The 23,807-nt window shown below is 47.6% G+C and overlaps 2 protein-coding genes across 3 annotated transcripts; both read left to right on the forward strand.

Annotated features, from left to right (window-relative positions):
- The first annotated feature begins 187 nt into the window (after positions 1–187).
- On the forward strand, positions 188–3,476 carry uxt (ubiquitously-expressed, prefoldin-like chaperone). The gene is made up of 6 exons (XM_083674661.1): positions 188–702; positions 814–895; positions 1,116–1,183; positions 2,195–2,302; positions 2,664–2,727; positions 2,899–3,476. The coding sequence occupies exons 1-6, from the start codon at positions 620–622 to the stop codon at positions 2,959–2,961; spliced, it is 468 nt and encodes a 155-aa protein (XP_083530787.1). The 5' UTR covers positions 188–619; the 3' UTR covers positions 2,962–3,476.
- Positions 3,477–4,901: 1,425 nt separating this feature from the next.
- On the forward strand, positions 4,902–17,814 carry elk1 (ETS transcription factor ELK1). 2 transcript variants are annotated; one of them, XR_014554383.1, is made up of 10 exons: positions 4,902–5,533; positions 8,316–8,524; positions 9,647–10,024; positions 10,245–10,424; positions 11,081–11,323; positions 11,764–11,899; positions 12,521–12,723; positions 13,053–13,154; positions 14,346–14,922; positions 15,031–17,814. XR_014554383.1 is itself a non-coding variant. In XM_083675905.1 (9 exons), the coding sequence occupies exons 1-9, from the start codon at positions 5,509–5,511 to the stop codon at positions 14,442–14,444; spliced, it is 1,575 nt and encodes a 524-aa protein (XP_083532031.1). In that variant the 5' UTR covers positions 4,902–5,508; the 3' UTR covers positions 14,445–17,814. The 2 variants fall into 2 exon arrangements, 1 of the variants encoding a protein (XP_083532031.1); XM_083675905.1 differs by having other exon boundaries at positions 14,346–17,814.
- Positions 17,815–23,807: the final 5,993 nt, after the last annotated feature.

A 23,807-nucleotide genomic window follows, 5' to 3' on the forward strand; every position in this document is an offset into this window, starting at 1 on the left:
ATTATAATGAATTAAACAATTGAATTACATAAAAGAAGTGGTCCAATTTGAGGCGTTTTTACGAAGATTCGATCAAAAAAGAAGCAACACGGAAGAAGAATAGCTTCCGGTTCCTGTGTCAACATTGAACACGTGACGGCGGTAATGACGCGGAGCTGCGGACTGAAAGTCCAGACTGAACCTGCTGGAGACGGACTGATCTCAAGACGGACTGATCTCAAGACGGACTGATCTCAGGACGGACTGATCTCAAGACGGACTGATCTCAAGACGGACTGATCTCAGGACGGACTGATCTCAAGACGGACTGATCTCAAGACGGACTGATCTCAGGACGGACTGATCTCAAGACGGACTGATCTCAAGACGGACTGATCTCAGGACGGACTGATCTCAAAACGGACTGATCTCAAGACGGACTGATCTCAGGACGGACTGATCTCAAGACGGACTGATCTCAGGACGGACTGATCTCAAGACGGACTGACTGATCTGATTGACTGGTGTCAGGACTGAAATACATTCTGATGTTGTTGTAGCTTCAGCATATTTGAAGTTTTTATTTCGAAGGTACAGAATCAAGTAGGAATAACCATCAGTTGATTCCACGACTCCCACGATGACTCCTGACCAGAGCAGAACCGACGAGAAGGTCCTGCAGTATGAAGCCTTTATAAATGACGTGTTGAAACAAGATTTAGAGTAAGTACTAAAATCCCCTTTGTCTGGAAGTGTATATTATGTCTATAATGAGAGAGAGAAACAGACAGAGAGAGAGAAACAGAGAGTTGAGTTGTTGTTTTCTTTTGACAGGAGGGTCTTGGAGCAGAGAGATGGAGTGTATGAACAAATCTCCCAATATCTACAACTGAAAAACACCATCGAGAGCCTCAAGGTACAGTTTACCTCTGATCTCTTGAGTTTACCTCTGGTCTCTGAGTTTAATTCTGATCTCTGAGTTTACCTCTGATCTCTAAGTTTATCTCTGATCTCCGAGTTTATCTCTGAATATCTTATCTTGTACTAATCCCTTGTCAGAGCAGCACCAATTGATAATACAATTCTGTGTTTTTTTGTTCTGGAAATGAAGAACTTGTCTTTGTGTATCTTTTCAGGATGCAGAGACCAAGGAACTGAAAACAGAGATAGATCTTGGCTGTCATTTCTATGTCCAGGCTAATGTGTAAGTGTTGATGAAGACTGAAGGTCAGACAGAAGGGGCTGGTTTCCCAGACACAGATTAAGCCTCAGGTGCCTAAATTGCACCTTCAATGGAAATGTACTTTTGAATCAGGATCAGACTTAAAGGTGCGATATGTAACATCCAAGCATTCTAATTGGTGTAACGACTGTTTAATACTTATCAGGTAATACTTATACTGCTTATCAGGGAAGGAGATACCTTGAAAGAAATATTTAATTTACAAATGCTGTTTTGGTCCCTAAAAGGCGCTGTCTAAAATCGAGTGTCTGTGGGGAAGACACAGGTTTGTTTACAGTTGGCCAGGGGTGTCCTGGGGGAGGGGCCAGGGGTGTTCTGGGGGAGGGGCCAGGGGTGTTCTGGGGGAGGGGCCAGGGGTGTCCTGGGGGAGGGGCCAGGGGTGTCCTGGGGGAGCGGCCAGGGGTGTCCTGGGGGAGGGGCCAGGGAGTGTCCTGGGGGAGGGGCCAGGGGTGTCCTGGGGGAGGGGCCAGGGGTGTCCTGAGGGAGAGGCCAGGGGTGTCCTGAGGGAGAGGCCAGGGGTGTCCTGGGGGAGAGGCCAGGGGTGTCCTGGGGGAGGGGCCAGGGGTGTTCTGGGGGAGGGGCCAGGGTTGTCCTGGAGGAGGGGCCAGGGGTGTCCTGGGGGAGGGGCCAGGGGTGTCCTGAGGGAGAGGCCAGGGGTGTCCTGGGGGAGAGGCCAGGGGTGTCCTGGGGGAGGGGCCAGGGGTGTCCTGAGGGAGAGGCCAGGAGTGTCCTGGGGGAGAGGCCAGGGGTGTCCTGGGGGAGGGGCCAGGGGTGTTCTGGGGGAGGGGCCAGGGTTGTCCTGGAGGAGTGGACTCACTGATGTTCACCTTTCTGTCTGGTAGCTAGTAGCTGGTGTCTGGTAGACAGACTGGCGCTCAGCTCCTTCAGTTCGTGCTGTGGATTCTGGCAGCATATGAGTTTTCCCTACTGTGTTTGAAGCAGTTTGACTGTGTGAGTTTTGTTTTGTTTCAGGGAGGACTCATCAAAAATCTTTGTTGCTGTTGGATACGGGTTTTTCGTAGAGCTTACACACGCAGAGGCTCTGAAGTTCATTGAGAAAAAGACCAATCAGCTTACAGCGTGAGTATTACACAATCTTAATTGTGATCACTTAAATTACTACTACTATTATTATTATTGTTATTATTATTATTATTGTTATTATTATTATTATTATTGTATATGTATTATTAGTATTATATTACTATTAACACATACATTTTCTTATCTGCATGTAATGTTATTTTCACCTAATGGCCACCAGAGGGCACCCTTTTGTTATTATCACAACATAACATGTATATGGGACCCGTCTCTTCCTACATTATAATACACACAACAGATGCAAAACATCAGTCGTGTCAGAGGCTGATTGTGGAGCAGTGATGTTTCTGGACAGGTTGACACTGTAGATCATTAGCAATTACATCTCTATTTTCAGACACACAGACATGTTGACCAAAGATTCAGCTAAAATCAAAGCCAACATTCGCATGGTTTTGGAGGTGAGTGTGTCAATATAAGCAGCACTTTTATTTATTTGCAAAATGATTCATGATTGTACTCTACTCTTCCTTACACACACACACACACACACACACACACACACACACACACTTGACATAATTTGGCATTTAGGTGCAATGTCTGATTTGTGTGATGACTATATTTAACAGGGATTGAGAGAACTCCAGGGCCTGATCGACCTTCCAGAGATGAGGAGGAGAGAGGTGTTTTAGCCCGAGGTCTGCTCCTGGATGAGGTCTGCTCCTGGATGAGGTCTGCTCCTGGATGAGGTCTGCTCCTGGATGATTTCTGCTCCTGGATGAGGTCTGCTCCTGGATGATGTCTGCTCCTGGATGATGTCTGCTCCTGGATGGGATTCGAAAGCAGCTTTCTCTCAACCTCACATTATGATATTGATGATAAGGCTCATTATTTCTGTTTCTCTCGTGTTTCTGAACAAGCTGAAGGAAATTGGATGTAAAAGCAATAATGTGATTTCGTACCTTAACAGGTTATACTGTTTATTAGTTGCTATATACAACAGACATTTTGAAAACAAATGAGATTGGATTTAAATTAGTTTCTCAGTTTCAGTGTCTTACATTAGTTCCTTTAATACTGCAGTGCCAGATTGAGCAAGCATATTGCAAACTTACTGTATTTCTGTAAGATTATATTTCAATACGCCAAATGAAATTTCTAATTTCATCCAAGACAATTTTGTTGAAATAAATATTCTCTAATGCAACATCTCACTTTTTGATCTGTCACATTTACTGACCACCCTCTTCAATGTATTTGTCATCAAGAACACAAAGAAATTGAATGTATTTAAACAATATACTACATATCTTTAATGCACATAAACATATACAAATAACTACATATAATATCTCAGATTCACATCAAAGCCCCCAGCGCTTCACCCTCAAACAGCAGAGTGAAGTCACCGTGCCGTCCTTCCACCGGGGATGGGGCCGCGCGTCTCCTGTTAGAGTCAGAACAGACTGGATAGTCCATGAGATGAAGTCAACCAAGAAGAGACAATCCTGAACTTTTATGCTTGAAATGCACATACGGCTACTTTGCTGACGTGTGGAATTCTGATCAGTAACTTGTTTAACAGTAGAGTATCTCACACAGGGTTTCACACAGATCATCATTGCTTTACAGAAGTGATGTTATGTAATATGTTTTTGTGTTAAGTGAGCTTCGAAAACGTTGTGGCGAAGAGAGAGTGAGTCTGTCGGTGTCTGCTTCCCTCTGATGTAATAACGCTTTAGTGACTGATAACCCGTCACACACTACAAACAGTTTCCATGGTAACTGGATGTTGCATTGTGGCAGTAATGTAAGACCTGTGTCCCAAAATAGATTTATTTTTCTTGGTTTCAAACATCATATACATATACATACACTCACATGCACACATGTACAATCATACATACACTCACATACATGTACAATCATACATACACTCACATACATGTACAATCATGTGACACAATCCTTGATGATGGAACATCAGTGCTGCAAAGATGGCCTGGGCGCCTTTTAGATTTATAATTGAAGAAGAAATCATTGTTTTCTGGAAAGAGTGAGATAGGTCACGATAAGTAGCCTGACAGAGTATCAAGATAAAACGCGTGTCTGTAATTCTGCATCAGAGAGGAAAGGAGCTGGAAGAAAGGGAGACTATGGGTTCTATCTTGACAGTAAAGATAAAGCCACTATCCCAAAAATAATTATATTTTTTTGTTATCAAAATTAAAAAAGCGTTTCATTTAAAGGCAAAGGTGTGCTTTGGTGACAGATCATTGATCATTTATGAGAGCACAAATATTCTTGCTTCAAAGGCTTGTGCTGTTGTCTAAGTGCAGAATAACCTGCTCTCTTCTGTCTTGTAACTCAGGGGCGGGGGGGACCTGTAGCATGTTGTTTTACATCCTATACATTCCTTTCTCCCGCCGTCGCCATAATCATGGGTTAATGTTGATAATAAGAAGAAAGAATTATCCCTCCGTTTCTAACATGCTCACCTTTCTTCCAACGTCACGGTGGATGACGTTCAGAGTGGCGGTCCGGCGGGGCGGCAGCGGCAGCGCGGCAGCGGCAGGGAGGTGGAGACAGGAAGCAACCAGGAAAGAGCAAAGCGCAGGATTAAGTCGGCCGTGGTCGGACATCACAGCTCACCCCGACCTCTTCCACCGATCTTACCATGAACCACCAGCCGCTTCTAGACGACGAGGAGGACTTCTGGCGGTCTCCTTCAACTCCCAAACTAGCGGACCTTGAGCGGTGTGTGAGAGGAGGACGGAGGGGGGATCACGGCAGCGCGGTAGCCGTCTAGCTGCTACTGGCGGTTATCTTCTAGCTAACAAGATGGTCTCCTGTCAGCTCTCCTCCGAACACAACATGTCACTTTAAAGTTCTGGCCTTTTACAGAGGCGTGCCGAGGTTTAGCGACGTCGGTCTGAAATAACAGAGACATTGTGATTAAAAGAAGACTTGTACTTTTCTCTGAATAAAGCCCGCTGCTAGCCGTTAGCTGTTAGCAGGCTTAGTGCCGTCAGCCCAGGCGGTGCGGTGCGGTGCGGTAGCATGGAGGGAGATGCCCGGGTGAGCGCCGGAGCACCGTTACATAAGCTCCCTCCCGGGCCGGCCGCCCGCTCTCCCCCCGCCACGACCAGCCGCTTTTGACGTCTCCTTCAGGAGCCCCGCGGGAAGAATGGACGGAATCTGACTGACGGATAAAACCAAAAACAGAGGATTTTCTCGAGATGGATTCGAGCCCCATCATCAGCGGTAGGTGTTTCAGGTCTGGAAGGTCTCTTCACTGTCAGATATGGGTTGATGTGCATCTGGTCTTTAAAACAGATGTTCAGGGCTTCAGTCATCACACCAGATGTTGCCAGGGAAGATTGGTGCCATTTCTCCAGGTGAAAGCATGTTGTGGGTCGTGTCGCAACAGGTGTCCTAAAGCAGGGTACTGTCATTCCTGCAGCTGTGACCAGGGTAATACCGTGGTAACATGGTTAAAGACATTCAACAACTGATTTTTGCATCACAACACTTTTTTTTTGTTTGCAATTGAAACATCAATATAAATCAAATCAATATAAAGATGTACAATACAGGCTGTTTATAAGATGATGATCAATATTATACATTACTATACGCTACTACGTGTTTATACAGTTTCCTTGAGCTGTGATGCCTGTAGTCCTGTAGTACTGTGGGCCTGTAGTCCTGTAATACTGTAGTCCTGTAGTCCTGTAGTACTGTGGGCCTGTAATACTGTAGTCCTGTAGTCCTGTAATACTGTAGTCCTGTAGTACTGTGGGCCTGTAGTACTGTAGTCCTGTAGTACTGTAGTCCTGTAATACTGTGGGCTTGTAGTCCTGTAATACTGTAGTCCTGTAATACTGTAGTCCTGTAGTCCTGTAGTCCTGTAATACTGTAGTCCTGTAGTCCTGTAGTACTGTAGTCCTGTAGTCCTGTAATACTGTAGTCCTGTAGTCCTGTAATACTGTAGTCCTGTAATACTGTAGTCCTGTAATACTGTAGTCCTGTAGTCCTGTAGTACTGTAGTACTGTAGTACTGTAGTCCTGTAATACTGTAGTCCTGTAGTACTGTGGGCCTGTAGTCCTGTAGTACTGTAGTCCTGTAGTACTGTGGTACTGTGGGCCTGTGGTGTCTGAACAGCTGTGGTCTGATGACAATTCATCAAATCCTGCATTTGATTGGAAGAATGTTGTTTAGCCTGGGCTGCTTTGTCTCCTGTCTCAGGACCACAGCGGCGAGACTGCAGGCACATGTTGTTGTGGCCAAACCAAGTTGTCGTCTTTTTTGAATAGTTTGCTATAAACACAGGTGATGGTTGTGGAGTGGAGAGCGGCTGTAATGGAGGTGAGGTGTGACCGTGGAGGAGAAACACTCAGAGAGAACTCAGCTCAGCCCTTTGAGCCCAGGAGATCAACATAATTGCCTTTTGAAGCTGAGGGTCCTTATACATACGCAGACAGACACACACAGGCGCGCACACACACACACACACACACACACACACACATACGCAGGCACACACACACACGCGCAAGAACATTACATTTACATTTTTGACATTTAGCAGACGCCTTTATCCAAAGCGACTTACAACAACTACATTTGTCTAAGTAAGTGAATCATCTATCCATCAGTCATCATAAGATAAACAAATTAATGCTCAGACCAGGGTTAGGGGTTAGGGCCATATTATTATTTTTTATATATATATATATTTACAGTAGAGAAACTTGTAGTGGGGGTGAAGAGGTCTCTAGGAGGGACAGTTAAGATGTAGCCTGAAGAGATGGGTCTTCAATCTATGGCGGAATGCATACAGACACACACACACACACACACACACACACACACACACAAACAGGCGTGCACAGACACACACACACACAGGCAGACACGCACGCACACACACACACACACACACACACACAGGCAAACACACACACGCACAGGCAAACACATACATACAAGCACGCACAGGCAAACAAACACACACAAGCACACACACACACACACACCCAGAGGCAATAACGTTCGTCACTGGGAACAGATTTACAGCATGCCTCTTCAGTTTCCATGAATATTTATTTTAGTATTCAAGTTCTGATGCACCGTATGGCGCCTGGTTTGGCTGAGCCACATTGCAGGGCAGTCTCGGCAGAGGCCTGTATCTGGCATCATAAAGCCTTGGCCTGTTCACATGGAGTCTTCACCCGTGAACACTGCATTGTTCTGAGGCTCTGCTGGCTTCATGCTCAGCTTACTTCCTCCTTAACTTCAACTAAAGAACCCCTTCCTCCATTGTTCAACATCCGATGGACAGTAATGATGCATCCTTTCATTCTAGAACTAAATTGCACTCATATTTTCATGTCAGACTTTGTCTGTCTCTCCCTTAGTTACTATTGATGATAGTTTCCAAGGTGTTTGATAGGAGTTACGTAATTGAAAAAAAAAAAAATGGTAATAGGGTTAATTTGCATGCTCAACATGTCCTTCCTTCACCACTAAGGCACTTCCTCTCTCTGCTCCTGGTGTGTGTGTGTGTTAGGGAGCTCTGCTCCTGGTGTGTGTGTGTGTGTGTGTGTGTGTTAGGGAGCTCTGCTCCTGGTGTGTGTTAGGGAGCTCTGCTCCTGGTGTGTGTGTGTGTTAGGGAGCTCTGCTCCTGGTGTGTGTGTGTGTGTGTTAGGGAGCTTTGCTCCTGGTGTGTGTGTGTGTTAGGGAGCTTTGCTCCTGGTGTGTGTGTGTGTTAGGGAGCTCTGCTCCTGGTGTGTGTTAGGGAAAAGTATTACTTCTAGATTTACTGTTATTTATTTTGAATATACAGTTATGTTAACGGGAACACACTCTCTTGAATAACATTTAGGCCTTCTGCCTTCTACTGGCTGTGTACATGAGTCTGAGAGCTCTGTCTGTCAGTGTTGTGTCTAGGTCCTCACTCTCTCTCTCTCTCGCTCGCTGTGTGTGTGTGTGTGTGTGTGTGTGTGTGTGTGTGTGTGTGTTTCCCCCCTCCCCCCCCTGCAGCCATGGACCCGTCCATCACGCTGTGGCAGTTCCTGCTGCACCTCCTGGAGGACCACAGCCACCGGCACCTGATCTCCTGGACCTCGGGTGACGGGGAGTTCAAGCTGCTGGACGCGGAGGAGGTCGCCCGGCTCTGGGGCCTCCGCAAGAACAAGACCAACATGAACTACGACAAACTCAGCCGGGCGCTGCGCTACTACTACGACAAGGTGGGCTGTCACTGTAGTTCCTGTAGTCCCTGTAGTCCCTGTAGTCCTGTAGTCACTGTAGTCCTGTAGTCACTGTATTCCTGTAGTCACTGTATTCCTGTAGTCCCTGTAGTTCCTGTAGTCCCTGTAGTCCCTGTAGTCCCGTAGTCCCTGTAGTCCTGTAGTCCCTGTAGTCCTGTGGTCCTGTAGTCACTGTAGTCCTGTAGTCCTGTAGTCCCTGTAGTCCCTGTAGTCCTGTAGTCCCTGTAGTCACTGTAGTCCTGTAGTTCCTGTGGTCCTGTCGTCCTGTAGTTCCTGTAATCCCTGTGGTCCTGTAGTCACTGTAGTCCTGTAGTCCTGTAGTCCCTGTAGTCCCTGTAGTCCTGTAGTCCCTGTAGTCCCTGTAGTCCTGTAGTCCCTGTAGTCACTGTAGTCCTGTAGTTCCTGTGGTCCTGTCGTCCTGTAGTTCCTGTGGTCCCTGTCGTTCCTGTGGTCCTGTGGCCCTGTAGTCCCTGTATTCCTGTAGTCCCTGTAGTCCTGTAGTCCCTGTATTCCTGTAGTCCCTGTAGTCCCTGTAGTTCCTGTAGTCCCTGTAGCCCCTGTAGTCCCTGTAGTTCCTGTAGCCCCTGTAGTCCCTGTAGTCCTGTAGTTCCTGTAGTCCCTGTAGTCCTGTAGTCCCTGTAGTCCTGTAGTCCTGTAGTCCCTGTGGTCCTGTGGTCCTGTAGTCCTGTAGCCCCTGTAGTCCTGTAGTCCTGTAGTCCCTGTGGTCCTGTAATTCCTGTAGTTCCTGTAGTCCCTGTGGTCCTGTAGTTCCTGTAGTTCCTGTAGTCCCTGTAGTCCTGTAGTCCTGTAGTCCCTGTAGTCCCTGTAGTCCCTGTAGTCCCTGTGGTCCTGTAGTTCCTGTAGTTCCTGTAGTTCCTGTAGTTCCTGTAGTCCCTGTGGTCCTGTAGTTCCTGTAGTTCCTGTAGTCCCTGTAGTCCTGTAGTTGTGCTGAGGCTCACTGATGGATGTGGTGGCGTTTAGGCTGCAGTAGATGTGTTCTTTTTGTTGTGTTATTATTTTCCTGAGTGTGTTAGGGTTAGGGTTATCATGAGTGTGTGTTCTAGTTTTGGTTTATTAACTCTAACTGTAACCCTCTCCCAGAACATCATAAAGAAGGTGAGCGGACAGAAGTTTGTCTACAAGTTTGTGGCCCACCCGGACCCTATGGCGGGGGAGGGGGTCCGCGGGGGGGAGGGAGTCCGGGGCGGGGAGGAGGGCCAGCGGATGGAGAACCCTGACGCCCTGGGCCAGACCACGTGTCCCGGGGAGGGGTCCTCTAACTGCCCCTCCAAGAACCTCCAGATGCAGCGTTCCATCCCCCGCAGCTCCCGGAATGACTACATGAAGTCCGGCCTCTACTCCACCTTCACCATCCAATCCCTGCAGGCGCCCTGCCGCTCCTCCCCCCGGCCAATCAAGACGGAGCTGCTGCTGCCCCTCGATGCCAAGGCTGCCAGCCCTGACCTCATACTGAGAGAGGTGAGGGATGGACAGATGGATAGAAAGATAGATATCGTTAGATAGATAGAACTTAACCAGCACACCTCAAATAACTTCAAGTATTTGACATAAGTACTTGGTCCAGGTATGGCAGTTACTGAAGCGTGTAGAATGTGTTTGGTATTGATGAGACGGCCAATAAACAGCCTTTAAACGGCCTATAAAGCGTGTGACTGAAGTGATTGTTGACCTCTCCCAGGTGTGTATGGTCCCTACGGAGGACCACCAGAGCCCCAGGCAGCAGGACCACCAGACCCCCAGAGAGCAGGGCTGTGCCAGCGTGGAGAGCAGCCTGCAGGTGATAGTCACCCAGCCCTCGCCCTGCGCCACGCCCGCCCTCAGCCCCCAGACTCCCTCAGCCTCCGCCACCGGCAGCTCGGTAAGACAGCCTCATGTTCAGAACCAGGGGAGGCCGGTGGAGGTAGAAATCGGAGGACTGGCTCATTGTAATGCATGGAACGGAATAAGGAATGGTATCAAACACACGTGTATGATACCATTCCTTATTCCGTTCCATGCATTACAATGAGCCCGTCCTCTGATTTCTACCTTCACCGGCCTCCCCTGGTTGACTCATAGTGGTAACAGTGGTTGCAACTGTTGAATATGACGGCATTTAGGCTGCAGTACAGTGTGTCCTTTGTTGACAGTATGTTGAGTGTGATCCATGTCGTAGCATATTTGCGTATGCAAAGTGTGTCCTGCTTTAACTCACCAACTGCCAAAGAATTCCGGAACCCCTAGAGCGCCAAGTGTTTTATGTGTTATTTACCTAGCAACAACACTTTGATTGGCTACAAAATGAAGCATCATAATTTATGCATTTTTGGTGAATAAAGTCACCCGTGGCACTCTAGAATGTTGACAGTTTGGGCGACTTTATTCACCCTCTGTACTGAATGAGGTAAATGCCCTTTTGAACACACTGTATCACCATGTTAGACAAACACGATGAAGTGTGACTTCACTTCAATACTCCATATGCATGCTGCTTCTGTGTGGCTAAGCTAATGCTAATTCTGTTTCTCCCTCCAGAAGTCTCAGACCCAGAAGGGCCAGAACCTGGGCGATCCCCCCCAGATCTACCTGACGAGTGTGTCGGACCCCGGGTCCCTGACTCCTCTGGTGCCCCTGGCCTGTGCTGGGACCCCCGAGGCCCAGGGACACCACCAGCTCCTGCTGGTCCTCAAGCCCTCCCCCGTGGCCCCCCCCAAGGAGCAGCAGAGCCTGGCTGAGGAAGAGCTGCTGGAGATCATGGAGGAGGAACAGGTGGAACAGGTGAGAGAGGAGAAGAAAGAATATGATCATATCCACCATTTAGCAGACACATCTATCCAAACTAACGACTTCTAGAGCAGTGAGTATTATTATATATATTATAGTATGTATGGTCCCAACGGGATTCTAACTCGCAACCTGTGCATTGCCGGGGCAATGCTCTACCAACTGAGCCACATGGGGAACAGTCAAGGTTCTAACCCTAGGACTAACCCTAACCCTGGAGGTCCATGTGGTGAATCTCAATAGTCTGACTACTGAGGCTTCCTCTCCTTGTCCTCTCCCTGGTCTGCTCTGATGTTCCTGATAGTCTCCCACCTTGTTGAACATCCTGTGGAGATGAAGGAGATGAAGGAGATGACACCAGGAGAGGCAGCCACTGTAGAGTGTTGGGATTCAGCCTCGCTTGTGACCTGACCTTTATCCATCTCTCCCTCCAGGTTCCTGAATCGGCATCTGGACCGAGGGAACCAGAAACCCCCCTCTCCATCGACACCCCCCCTCTCTGCGTGGAGCCAGTGGGCCAGCCCGTGGGGGAGGGGGAGGGGGGGGGCAAGGACAAGGCCCAGTTACCAGGCAAGTGAAATGCTTGGAATGACCGTAGACAGAAGAGTGATATACAGCACTGTGTCTCTCTGGGGGGGGGGAATCCCTGTCCAGTCTCTGATAAGAACAAACACAGGTATCAAACACAGGTATCAAACACAGGTATCAAACACAGGTATCAAACCAGGTTGTTTGTTCACAGATTGGTAGCGTTGTGCTTCTCTGGAAGCTGCTCTGTGTCAGTCGGTTATGGTGAGACAAGGTTTTGAGTTGTTTCGTGAACCAACAAGTTTCAGCAAATAGTGACAAGGAACCCTGTTGTCTGATAATTGATGATTGTTCTTCAATCAATCAATCACATTTATTTGTATAGCATTTTGTACATAGACAAATGTCACAAAGTGCTTCACAACAAAAACAATATCAACAATAAATACAATACAAACAATATGATCAAACACCGAACCATAGACCCCAAAAGTAAGCCAATGAAAAAACTCCCCAGAGGGGAGAAAATATATAGGGCCCAGTGGCAAGGAAAAACTCCCTGGGAGGAAGAAACCTTGAGAGGAACCAGCCTCCAGGGGGACCCATCCTCCTCTGGCTGACCAGGTGCTGAACAGTAAACTAATTCTTCTTCCTCTTCTCCAGAAAATTCCATGACCCCGGCCTCCACTGCACCCCACGATGCCCAGCCTCCCAAAGCCAAGAAGCCCAAGGTCCTGGAGCTGACGCCTCCCCTGCTCCCCCCCGGCCTGTCCCTGGATAAGGTCAACGCTGCCGTCAACAGCCTCCTGGCTCCGGGCAGCGCCACCAACACACTGACGCCCACCGTCATCACCTCCCATGCCCTGGTGAGTCACCTGCTCCTGGGGAGAGCTGAGAGGCTGTGAGACTCCATGAAAACTTCCAAAGGGGGGATGAATGACTTTTAAAGCTCCCCTCGGGGGTCTTGTTTCTTAAATATCTGGAGCTGTTGATTTGTGTGTACAGTGCAAGCTTTAGGATTTTTCTTCTACCACAACAAACAAATAATCAGATTTAGAAAGACCACGTACCGTACCACTGGGTTACAGAGGCTGAAGGACTGTATGTTTGTTTGCTATGATGTAGTATGAATTGTCTGAACAGCCTCTGCTTGAAATGGGATTATAAATCTTGTCCCTGTGGTGTCGTCCCCCAGACTCCTGTGTTGCTGACCCCCAGCCCCCTCCCTTCCACCATCCACTTCTGGAGCACGCTCAGCCCCATCGCTCCCCGGAGCCCAGCCAAGCTCTCCTTCCAGGTATGTCCTATCCCTCTCCCTGCCCTTCTCCCTCTCCCTGCCCTTCTCCCTCTCCCTGCCCTTCTTCCTCTCTTTCTCCCTCTCCTTCTCCCTCTCCCTGCCCTTCTCCCTCTCCCTGCCCTTCTCCCTCTCCCTGCCCTTCTTCCTCTCTTTCTCCCTCTCCTTCTACCTCTCCCACGCCTTTATCCAAAGCGACTTACAACAAATACATTTGTTTAAGTAAGTGAATCATCTATCCAACAGTCATCATGAGACAAAGTAATCAATGCTCACACCAGGGGCCATTGGCAGTCCTAATGCCAGAAGCCATTTTATTTTTTTATTTTTTTTCAATTATTATTAACAGGAGAGAACTTGTACAGGGGGGAAGTGGGGGTGAAGAGGTCTCAAGGGTTGGGATTAGGGTTAGTACAGGGGGGTAGTGGGGGTGAAGAGGTCTTTATGAGGGTCTTTAGGAGGGACTCTCCCTCTCCCTCTCCTTCTCCCTCTCCTTCTCCATCCCCCTCTTCTCAGAGCCCAGCCAAGCTCTCCTTCCAGGTATGACCTCACCCTGTCTCCCTCTCCCTCTCCCTCTCCTCGGAGCCCAGCCAAACTTTCCTTCCAGGTATGTCCTGCCCCTCTCCCTCCCCCCATCCCTCTTCCTCCCCCTCCCCCTGTCCATATCCCTGGTCCCTGTTCCCGCTGCTGGCTGGCACATGACGCTAGGCCAGGCCATCTGTCACTCCTGATCCAGTCATGTAGCTACCACTAACAGATGTACAGACATAGGTTGGATTATTATAGATATGCTTTTACTGTCAATTCTAATAGCCTAGTTTTCATCGCTCATATTCTTTAGGTTCACTATCAGTGGTTAGTAGGTTAGGACAAGGATTACTCCCTCTACTGGTGGAAAAGCACCCTACAAGTCCGTTTACATCTCACTCTCCTCCATACCACCTATCCCCGGATGGACCACAAGTCCTCATTTGAACCATACACATGATTGAGTCTGTAATTAGTAATGGACAGGAATATGTTATCCTTTTAATGCATCACAGATGGGAGTGTGGTATCAATGGTTAAATTGTGAAATTGAGGTTGTATAAGCTCCATTTTAATCGTGGAATAAGGTGTTACTATATTGAGTTGGGGAACATATCCTAGCAGCTCTAATTAAAGTGACTGATCATGTCTGCTTGATTGTTTCAGTTCCCGACCAATGGAAGCAATCACATCCACATCCCTGCGCTCAGCGTGGACGGCCTCTCCACCCCGGTCGTCCTGTCGCCTGGCCCCCAGAAGCCCTGAGGTCCTCCCTGGATCTTCCACAACCCTGAGGCCCTCCTGGACCTTCCACAACCCTGAGGCCCTCCTGGACCTTCCACAACCCTGAGGCCCTCCTGGACCTTCCACAACCCTGAGGCCCTCCTGGACCTTCCACAACCCTGAGGCCCTCCCCTGAGCCCTGCCACAACCCTGTGGACATTGACCCCCAACTCAACCTCCTGGCCGGGGACTGAGGCTAGAAGGACAGAGGGTAAAGGCTAGCCCACACTCCATGACAAGGCTTAGGCCAAGTGCACTCAGTCAGTCATATTAGTGTACTCAACCGCAGTGCACACTTCTGAGTAAAGTGCTGCTGGAGGGAGACTGCAGCCCTGGAATGGTTTAGCAGAGTTCTGCTGCGTTCACGGAACCGGATCGTACCGGGCCGGTCTAGCTCGGAGATCCTCCTTCCTCTCGTTCCATTGCTCTGGTCTGGATCGGAGGCCCTGTGGTGGCGTTGGTGACTTTGCATCTTAGACGGTTCTAAAACGCTGTCTCTTATTTAGATTTTTTTTTTACTTACTTACTTACTTCTTTTGTTATTTATTTTTTTGTGTCGACAGATGAGGTATTTTTTGGTGGATCTCTCTCTCTCTTTGTAGATAATATTTTTGCCTGTATTTTAACTTGATGACTGATGATTTTTCTCCTCCAGTTTTTACTTTCTTACCCATAGAAAGGTCATGTGACTGGAGAGGTGGGGTTCGTATTGGCGTGGGCCAGAAGAGCAGAGCTGCTGTGCTGCTGGATCTTTGTTCTGATTCTGCAGGACTTTACCAACGACCAGCTACAGGACAGGTGGACATCTGCGCTGACACGTTCAGCTTTTAACTCAGAGATGATTTTGGAAGAGACAATGAGGCTTGATGCAGGTGTTTTTAAGGAGCCATGAAACTTGAACTATGTTTATATATATATAAACATAGTGAAGAAATTGAGCTACATTGAAAATCTTATAGCTGGATTGGAACTTTTTATTCTGGAAAAGTTTGAGTTTACTTGTAACGCTCTCCAAGACAGAAATCTCAGTACCGATGGATGAGTTTTAATGCTTTCAGATGAATATGTATATAAATATGTTATTGTTTATTTTGATGGGAAAAAGTCAGTGTGATCACATTCCGTTATTTCTGTATGTGATTCTGATGCTCTGTCACGTTCGCTTCCACTGTCCATTCCAGGTTTTCCTGAAGGTCTGATCACTTGTCGATGACTTTCTTATCCGAGATGATTTGGACAGAAAATTGTTTCTGGAGTATCACATGACACTTCACCAAAGACCAGCTGTACAGATTGAATCAAGCTACAGTGGTAGCTTCAAACGCAAGGGCTCTGACATCTTAGAATCAGACACATAGAACAAAACCGTTGGTGAACAACATCAGTGTATCTAAGCATTAAGGCACGGTTGAAGTTACAATAGAGCAGGTTATCACAAAAAATACAAATATTAAGCTTTTGTTTTGTGTGAAATACTTAACGGTTTGCCAATTGGATATTAAAATGTCCTGGATATCCTCATAGTATTTCAGCTTGTATACGTCAAATAAGTTGAAATCTGACAGTTTTTAAACAATTATTTGAATTTGTTCTGGCATTCACTCCTGTAGCAAGGAGAGGGAGAAGTAACTAAAGGAATAAATAAAGGCTTTGTGGTTGCTGAGAAACTAGCGTTGATATCTGTGTATCCTTGGATGGAGTTGATGTCAAGTGCAGCTCTCTAAAGATTCTGCCTCATAATATTAGCCTTTGTTTAGCTTAAACCCAAGGACACCGTATCTTTGATAAGATAACCTTTCTAAAGCTCCCCCGTCATCCAGACTCTAGTGGAAGCTGTCCTCCAGGGGTCAGTCAACTGTTCTGTCTCTGCTCAGCCAGTCTTAAGCTTGCTGTTTGCGCTTATTTAATTCATCGCTATGATCCAATATTATCTGAATGATTCATTTCAATCAGGTTGTGTCGTTTGCACTGTCCACAGCTTGCTGTTCTTGTCTGTTCAGGACGATGGTGAAGTTTTTGTTTGTTATTTCTGAACGTTGTGTGAACGTTATCTGACGAATTGTAACAAGATGATTGATTGAGAGAGCACATCGCTGGCACGTCAAACCGTTTAACAAAACACTGGGAGTGCCTCAAGAATAATGAATTCAACTTGATTTAGAACGACTGGCAGAAGGCTTGTGTGATCTGGTTGAATCGTCTCCTCCCCTGAATGTAATCATGTGGCTCTGTGTGACTGTTTGTGGACCTGTCCCCTCACCTCTGTCTGTAGATACAGGTGCTCAGCAGGTCCAAAGATAAAATACAGGCTCCACAAGATCACCTAGCAACCGTTGAAATGATGTCATATCTGCCCAATCAGCAGCACTTAAAAAAATCCTAGAGAATGTTCCGCTGTTCTGCAGAGTGATGCGGAGAGAAAGGAGCGTGAAATCCCCCCCTCCCTCTCTCACGTACCTCTCCGCTAGTACAATATAGACTGTTGGCCAGTGATTAATACATAGCACTTTACCTTCAACCCAATATCATGGTGATAAAACCCCTTGCTGCCTTTTTTCTAATCCATTCCTGGTCACAATATACAAAACAACCCCCCTAACCCTAACACTCCCCCTAACCTTAACCCTAATCCTACCTAGCCTCACACAAGTAACAGAGCTGGGCCCCCTCATCAAAACTAGTTAGTCCCGCCCCTGTTGGTCAGCGTTAGAGATACTCCTATGAAATGTTTCTCAGTGTGATTGGGATCAGATGTCCTGATGGTACATGCTAGAATATGCCTTTTATTCCTCAACATGAGTCTGAACACCACGTCCGAAGATGATGACTGGAGTATCATAGGAGTCCTGCAACTGGAAGGTTATCAACAGTGGTTTTGAACACACATGCAATCTGTTCCCTGACAATGCTCATCACGATGCCTTGGTGGCGAGACTGTGTTTTTGTGCAGAATTTATTTTTAACAAAAGCATCTCAGGCTGCATGTTCTACATGTTATATTTCCATATTTTCAGACATTGATGTGCTCAGATTATTAACCTTTATTACCTGGTCATTGAATTGTACTAACCTACTGTACTCCTCTTCAAAAACTCTAGTTTTGATAGTTTAAAGTACAAAGGTCATGTAGTGTTGTGGGTGTTCCTGCCTGTTGTTGCTACGGTGATGATCTGCATGTTTGTTCTGATGAAACGTGTTTACTGTCGACCGTCACTTTTCTGACATGAATGTTGTTGTTGATTCAAATACTTTTGACTTTTTTCTCTCAGCTTGACTTTTTAGGTTTTGTCTCAAAATCTTGGGCTTTCAGTCGTATTAGTTGCAGCTGGAGGGACAGGGGTGGACAGCTGGAGGGACAGCTGGAGGGACAGGGGTGGACAGCTGGAGGGACAGGGGTGGACAGCTGGAGGGACAGCTGGAGGGACAGGGGTGGACAGCTGGAGGGACAGCTGGAGGGACAGCTGGAGGGACAGGGGTGGACAGCTGGAGGGACAGCTAGAGGGACAGCTGGAGGGACAGGGGTGGACAGCTGGAGGGACAGCTGGAGGGACAGGGGTGGACAGCTGGAGGGACAGGGAGGGACAGCTGGAGGGACAGCTGGAGGGACAGGGGTGGACAGCTGGAGGGACAGCTGGAGGGACAGGGGTGGACAGCTGGAGGGACAGGGGTGGACAGCTGGAGGGACAGCTGGAGGGACAGCTGGAGGGACAGGGGTGGACAGCTGGAGGGACAGGGGTGGACAGCTGGAGGGACAGCTGGAGGGACAGGGGTGGACAGCTGGAGGGACAGCTGGAGGGACAGGGGTGGACAGCTGGAGGGACAGCTGAAGGGACAGGGGTGGACAGCTGGAGGGACAGGGAGGGACAGCTGGAGGGACAGCTGGAGGGACAGGGGTGGACAGCTGGAGGGACAGGGAGGGACAGCTGGAGGGACAGGGGTGGACAGCTGGAGGGACAGGGGTGGACAGCTGGAGGGACAGGGAGGGACAGCTGGAGGGACAGGGAGGGACAGCTGGAGGGACAGGGGTGGACAGCTGGAGGGACAGGGGTGGACAGCTGGAGGGACAGGGAGGGACAGGGGTGGACAGCTGGAGGGACAGGGGTGGACAGCTGGAGGGACAGGGAGGGACAGCTGGAGGGACAGGGGTGGACAGCTGGAGGGACAGTGAAGATTTTAGAAGAGAGGCTGCTGCTAAAGTTTTGGGACAAAAACCACCAACAAGTTCTCGCTGACCCTGACATTTTTTAGTCACAAATGAAAAAAAGTTCTCTTGGAAATACAAGCCTGACATGAAATACCTAAGAATACTGTATGTTTGCATTATAATGAATAATTATATGTGTATACAGAGATTAATTGCTTTTTCTTTTTAAAAACGTGTTATTGCATCTTATTCTATGATAAGAGGATCTGACTGTTGCAAACCAGAGTTTGTTCTTATGATCTATACGCACATAAGCCTTGTGATGTGCTGTAAATACGTTCTCAATGCTTTTCATATGGAAGCTCTTTGCAGTGAAGGATCACATGGAAATCCTCTGGTTGTTTCTGAGCCGACCAGAGCTGTGCTGCTGTCTGTAACACACTGGCCCTCTGGCCTCGTCCCCAACCAGACCTGGGTCTAAATAGTATTTGCATTTTTTCAAATACTTTGATCGTTTGCTTGGGCCTGCCTGGTATGCCATATGGTGCGGGGTTCGCAATTTTGAGACCATTTCATTGGCTCCATTCTGCCAGACAAACTCAATCAAGCACAGCAAAGTATTTGAACCCAGGTTTGTCCAATAGTGGGCTGTTTGCACCATGGTTCCCCCCAAAAAAACCTGTTTGCAGACTAGTTTCATTACACTGTTAATGCAAAGTAAGGATTCATGTATTAATATGAGTAAATCTAATACATATTGGATAAAAACACACAGCCATTATGCGCCAATCTTGAGACTGTTTATATCATACAGCATGAATGAGTTGTGTGTTTATTCTTGGATTACCACGAAAAATATGGAGGAAAATGAATTGCCAAAGCCTTAACGATTTAGATAGAGAGATGAGCAACATTTCCACGTGTGCAGGAGACAGGATCTGAGACAGGATCTGAGACAGGTGTGATGAGGATTGAGAAAACAAGCCATTTATTGGAAAGAAATATATTTTGTCAGCATCTTGAGCTGCTTATATGAGAGTTTAGAGGTTCTCCAGTATTTGACATCACGCTAACTTCTTTCACCAGCAAAACATTGATCGATTGTCTTTTTCCATGGAGTAAAACTCTGCTCTGTGCTTTTGCTCTGTGCTGGAGTGCTACAGTCTGACAGACAGACTGGCTGTCTACCATCTTCACAGACAGTTGAATGATTTATTCGACTGTAGCTTAACTGCTATGTACAGTTCATGGTTTAGGCTGTATTGAGTTCAGTCCAGTATGAAACTCGCAGTCGTACATGATTTCAAACAGGAGATTTGAGCACTAGTTTTATGGTCTCTTATAGGACGTTACTGAAACACTCTGGACAACTTTGACGTACTTTCTTTTAGATATTGTGAGAGTCAGAGATATGTCATTGTATACGGTTTTCTATTCAAGAATGTTTGTTTGGGGAAAAAAACTGAAATACTGTATATATGTTTGTGGGAAAATGTCTAATATCTCTGGCTGAAATAAGTACCAATGTCTTTGAGGTATTGTTGATCCTTGTTTGTTTCTGTTATTGTTGCAGATGTGTGTAGCCTTCTCCCTTCCCCAGTAGAGTGATTGCTGATGTTCCAATGTCCACACTACCACAGAATGGAAGCCTTGCATTGGTTCCATGCATCCGAAGTGTTGTCGGTGTGAATATGGGAACATAACCTTCATCCCTGGGGGTTTATTTAGAGAAGGGAGGGGCTGCTTTTATTTTTTTGAGATGTCCAAACATTATATTTACTGGAAAGAGAGACAAAACTATTTTTTATCTACAGTACACACTTTACTTTGTTTGTGTAAATGTTATAGATATTACTCTTGTTTTCTAAGAACAGATCTAGAACTAATATTGGGAGTTAATAAAATCCTATTTTGTTCTGTACATCTCGGCCTCGCGTCCTTCCTTTCTGACAGCCTTATCATGTCCTGTAGGTACCAGCCTTATCATGTCCTGTAGGTACCAGCCTTATCATGTCCTGTAGGTACCAGCCTTATCATGCCCTGCCCTGTAGGTACCAGCCTTATCATGTCCTGTAGGTACCAGCCTTATCATGTCCTGTAGGTACCAGCCTTATCATGCCCTGCCCTGTAGGTACCAGCCTTATCATGTCCTGTAGGTACCAGCCTTATGTCCTGTAGGTACCAGCCTTATCATGTCCTGTAGGTACCAGCCTTATCATGTCCTGTAGGTACCAGCCTTATCATGTCCTGTAGGTACCAGCCTTATCATGTCCTGTAGGTACCAGCCTTATCATGTCCTGTAGGTACCAGCCTTATCATGTCCTGTAGGTACCAGCCTTATGTCCTGTAGGTACCAGCCTTATCATGTCCTGTAGGTACCAGCCTTATCATGTCCTGTAGGTACCAGCCTTATCATGTCCTGTAGGTACCAGCCTTATCATGCCCTGTAGGTACCAGCCTTATCATGCCCTGCCCTGTAGGTACCAGCCTTATCATGCCCTGTAGGTACCAGCCTTATCATGCCCTGTAGGTACCAGCCTTATCATGTCCTGTAGGTACCAGCCTTATCATGTCCTGTAGGTACCAGCCTTATCATGCCCTGTAGGTACCAGCCTTATCATGTCCTGTAGGTACCAGCCTTATGTCCTGTAGGTACCAGCCTTATGTCCTGTAGGTACCAGCCTTATCATGTCCTGTAGGTACCAGCCTTATGTCCTGTAGGTACCAGCCTTATCATGCTCTGTAGGTACCAGCCTTATCATGCCCTGTAGGTACCAGCCTTACCATGTCCTGTAGGTACCAGCCTTACCATGTCCTGTAGGTACCAGCCTTATCATGCCCTGTAGGTACCAGCCTTATCATGTCCTGTAGGTACCAGCCTTATCATGTCCTGTAGGTACCAGCCTTATCATGTCCTGTAGGTACCAGCCTTATCATGCCCTGTAGGTACCAGCCTTATCATGTCCTGTAGGTACCAGCCTTATCATGTCCTGTAGGTACCAGCCTTATCATGCCCTGCCCTGTAGGTACCAGCCTTATCATGCCCTGCCCTGTAGGTACCAGCCTTATCATGCCCTGCCCTGTAGGTACCAGCCTTATCATGCCCTGCCCTGTAGGTACCAGCCTTATCATGCCCTGCCCTGTAGGTACCAGCCTTATCATGCCCTGCCCTGTAGGTACCAGCCTTATCATGCCCTGTAGGTACCAGCCTTATCATGCCCTGTAGGTACCAGCCTTATCATGTCCTGTAGGTACCAGCCTTATCATGCCCTGCCCTGTAGGTACCAGCCTTATCATGCCCTGTAGGTACCAGCCTTATCATGCCCTGCCCTGTAGGTACCAGCCTTATCATGCCCTGCCCTGTAGGTACCAGCCTTATCATGCCCTGCCCTGTAGGTACCAGCCTTATCATGCCCTGCCCTGTAGGTACCAGCCTTATCATGCCCTGTAGGTACCAGCCTTATCATGCCCTGTAGGTACCAGCCTTATCATGTCCTGTAGGTACCAGCCTTATCATGCCCTGCCCTGTAGGTACCAGCCTTATCATGCCCTGTAGGTACCAGCCTTATCATGCCCTGTAGGTACCAGCCTTATCATGCCCTGTAGGTACCAGCCTTATCATGCCCTGTAGGTACCAGCCTTATCATGCCCTGTAGGTACCAGCCTTATCATGTCCTGTAGGTACCAGCCTTATCATGCCCTGCCCTGTAGGTACCAGCCTTATCATGCCCTGGAGGTACCAGCCATATCATGTCCTGGAGGTACCAGCCTTATCATGCCCTGTAGGTACCAGCCTTATCATGTCCTGTAGGTACCAGCCTTATCATGCCCTGCCCTGTAGGTACCAGCCTTATCATGCCCTGTAGGTACCAGCCTTATCATGCCCTGTAGGTACCAGCCTTATCATGCCCTGTAGGTACCAGCCTTATCATGCCCTGTAGGTACCAGCCTTATCATGCCCTGTAGGTACCAGCCTTATCATGTCCTGTAGGTACCAGCCTTATCATGCCCTGCCCTGTAGGTACCAGCCTTATCATGCCCTGGAGGTACCAGCCATATCATGTCCTGGAGGTACCAGCCTTATCATGCCCTGTAGGTACCAGCCTTATCATGCCCTGCCCTGTAGGTACCAGCCTTATCATGCCCTGGAGGTACCAGCCTTATCATGCCCTGTAGGTACCAGCCTTATCATGTCCTGCCCTGTAGGTACCAGCGGGAGGTCGGAGGCTCATTCAGTTGAAGTACACAACTACGTTCTGACATCATTGAGTTCTGATATCATACAGCGGTATGCTGAAGATGGTTTGCACTAGTGTGACTGTACTATGTAGACTAGTGTGACTGTACTATGTGTACTAGTGTGACTGTACTATGTAGACTAGTGTGACTGTACTATGTAGACTAGTGTGACTGTACTATGTGTACTAGTGTGACTGTACTATGTAGACTAGTGTGACTGTACTATGTAGACTAGTGTGACTGTATATTGCAGCAAACCAGGATATTAACATAATCCAGTGTTGGATTGTGACAAGGCAGTTTTACTGATCAGTGATCAAGCAGAAACTCAAACCAATGCCCCAGATTCAGAGTTATTTCTGATACCCAAAACTGAATAATCAACTGTGAACAACAGAACACAGCGTCTTTATTTAGAAACTAACCAGATATCATACCTCATGCTTTGTTTTTGAACAGCACTAGCTGCGTCCTGTGAGGATTGGAATCTTACAGTCAAAGAACCCAAAAAACATTCCAAAAAAGAATCCAAAAAGAATCCAAAAAGAATCCCCTTCTATCCTGTCATCGTCCCTCTGGGGGGAGGCTCCGCCCCCGGGGTTTGGAGCGAGGTGTTAATTAAAGGGGAAGAGAAGGAAGGCGCAGCAGGACTTCAGCACAATATACTGATTAAACCAAAAAACCCACAACACTACCAGAAAACTTTTCTTTGATATCTCTTGGCTGGGAGTTGAGAGAGAGGGATGATGAAAGACTATCTGTGCTATATAGCGGGGCTTTAAGAGGGCCGGGTGGAGGAGGAGATGATTAGGGACGGGGAGACGGAGGCGCCCTCTCTGCGTCTCCGTCTGTGCGGCAGGTTGGGAGGTGGCGGATGCAGATGGCTCCGTAGGAACCTCCGTCATGGATCACGGAGCCGCTACCGAACGCTCCACACCGATCCTCTTACCGGCATTCTACCC

This window comes from Argentina silus (genome assembly GCF_951799395.1).
Source record: "Argentina silus genome assembly, chromosome: 8".
Lineage (NCBI taxonomy): Eukaryota > Metazoa > Chordata > Actinopteri > Argentiniformes > Argentinidae > Argentina > Argentina silus.

What these genes read in the sequence shown, in the direction of transcription:
- uxt (XM_083674661.1), top strand. Translation starts at nt 620, where the DNA reads ATGACTCCTGACCAGAGCAGAACCGACGAGAAGGTCCTGCAGTATGAA. An exon ending in GTGTTGAAACAAGATTTAGA is followed by an intron (nt 703 to 813) that starts GTAAGTACTAAA and finishes TTCTTTTGACAG; the next exon opens with GAGGGTCTTGGAGCAGAGAG. An exon ending in TTCTATGTCCAGGCTAATGT is followed by an intron (nt 1,184 to 2,194) that starts GTAAGTGTTGAT and finishes GTTTTGTTTCAG; the next exon opens with GGAGGACTCATCAAAAATCT.
- elk1 (XM_083675905.1), top strand. Translation starts at nt 5,509, where the DNA reads ATGGATTCGAGCCCCATCATCAGCG. An exon ending in CCTCCGCCACCGGCAGCTCG is followed by an intron (nt 10,425 to 11,080) that starts GTAAGACAGCCT and finishes TTCTCCCTCCAG; the next exon opens with AAGTCTCAGACCCAGAAGGG. An exon ending in CAGCCAAGCTCTCCTTCCAG is followed by an intron (nt 13,155 to 14,345) that starts GTATGTCCTATC and finishes TGATTGTTTCAG; the next exon opens with TTCCCGACCAATGGAAGCAA.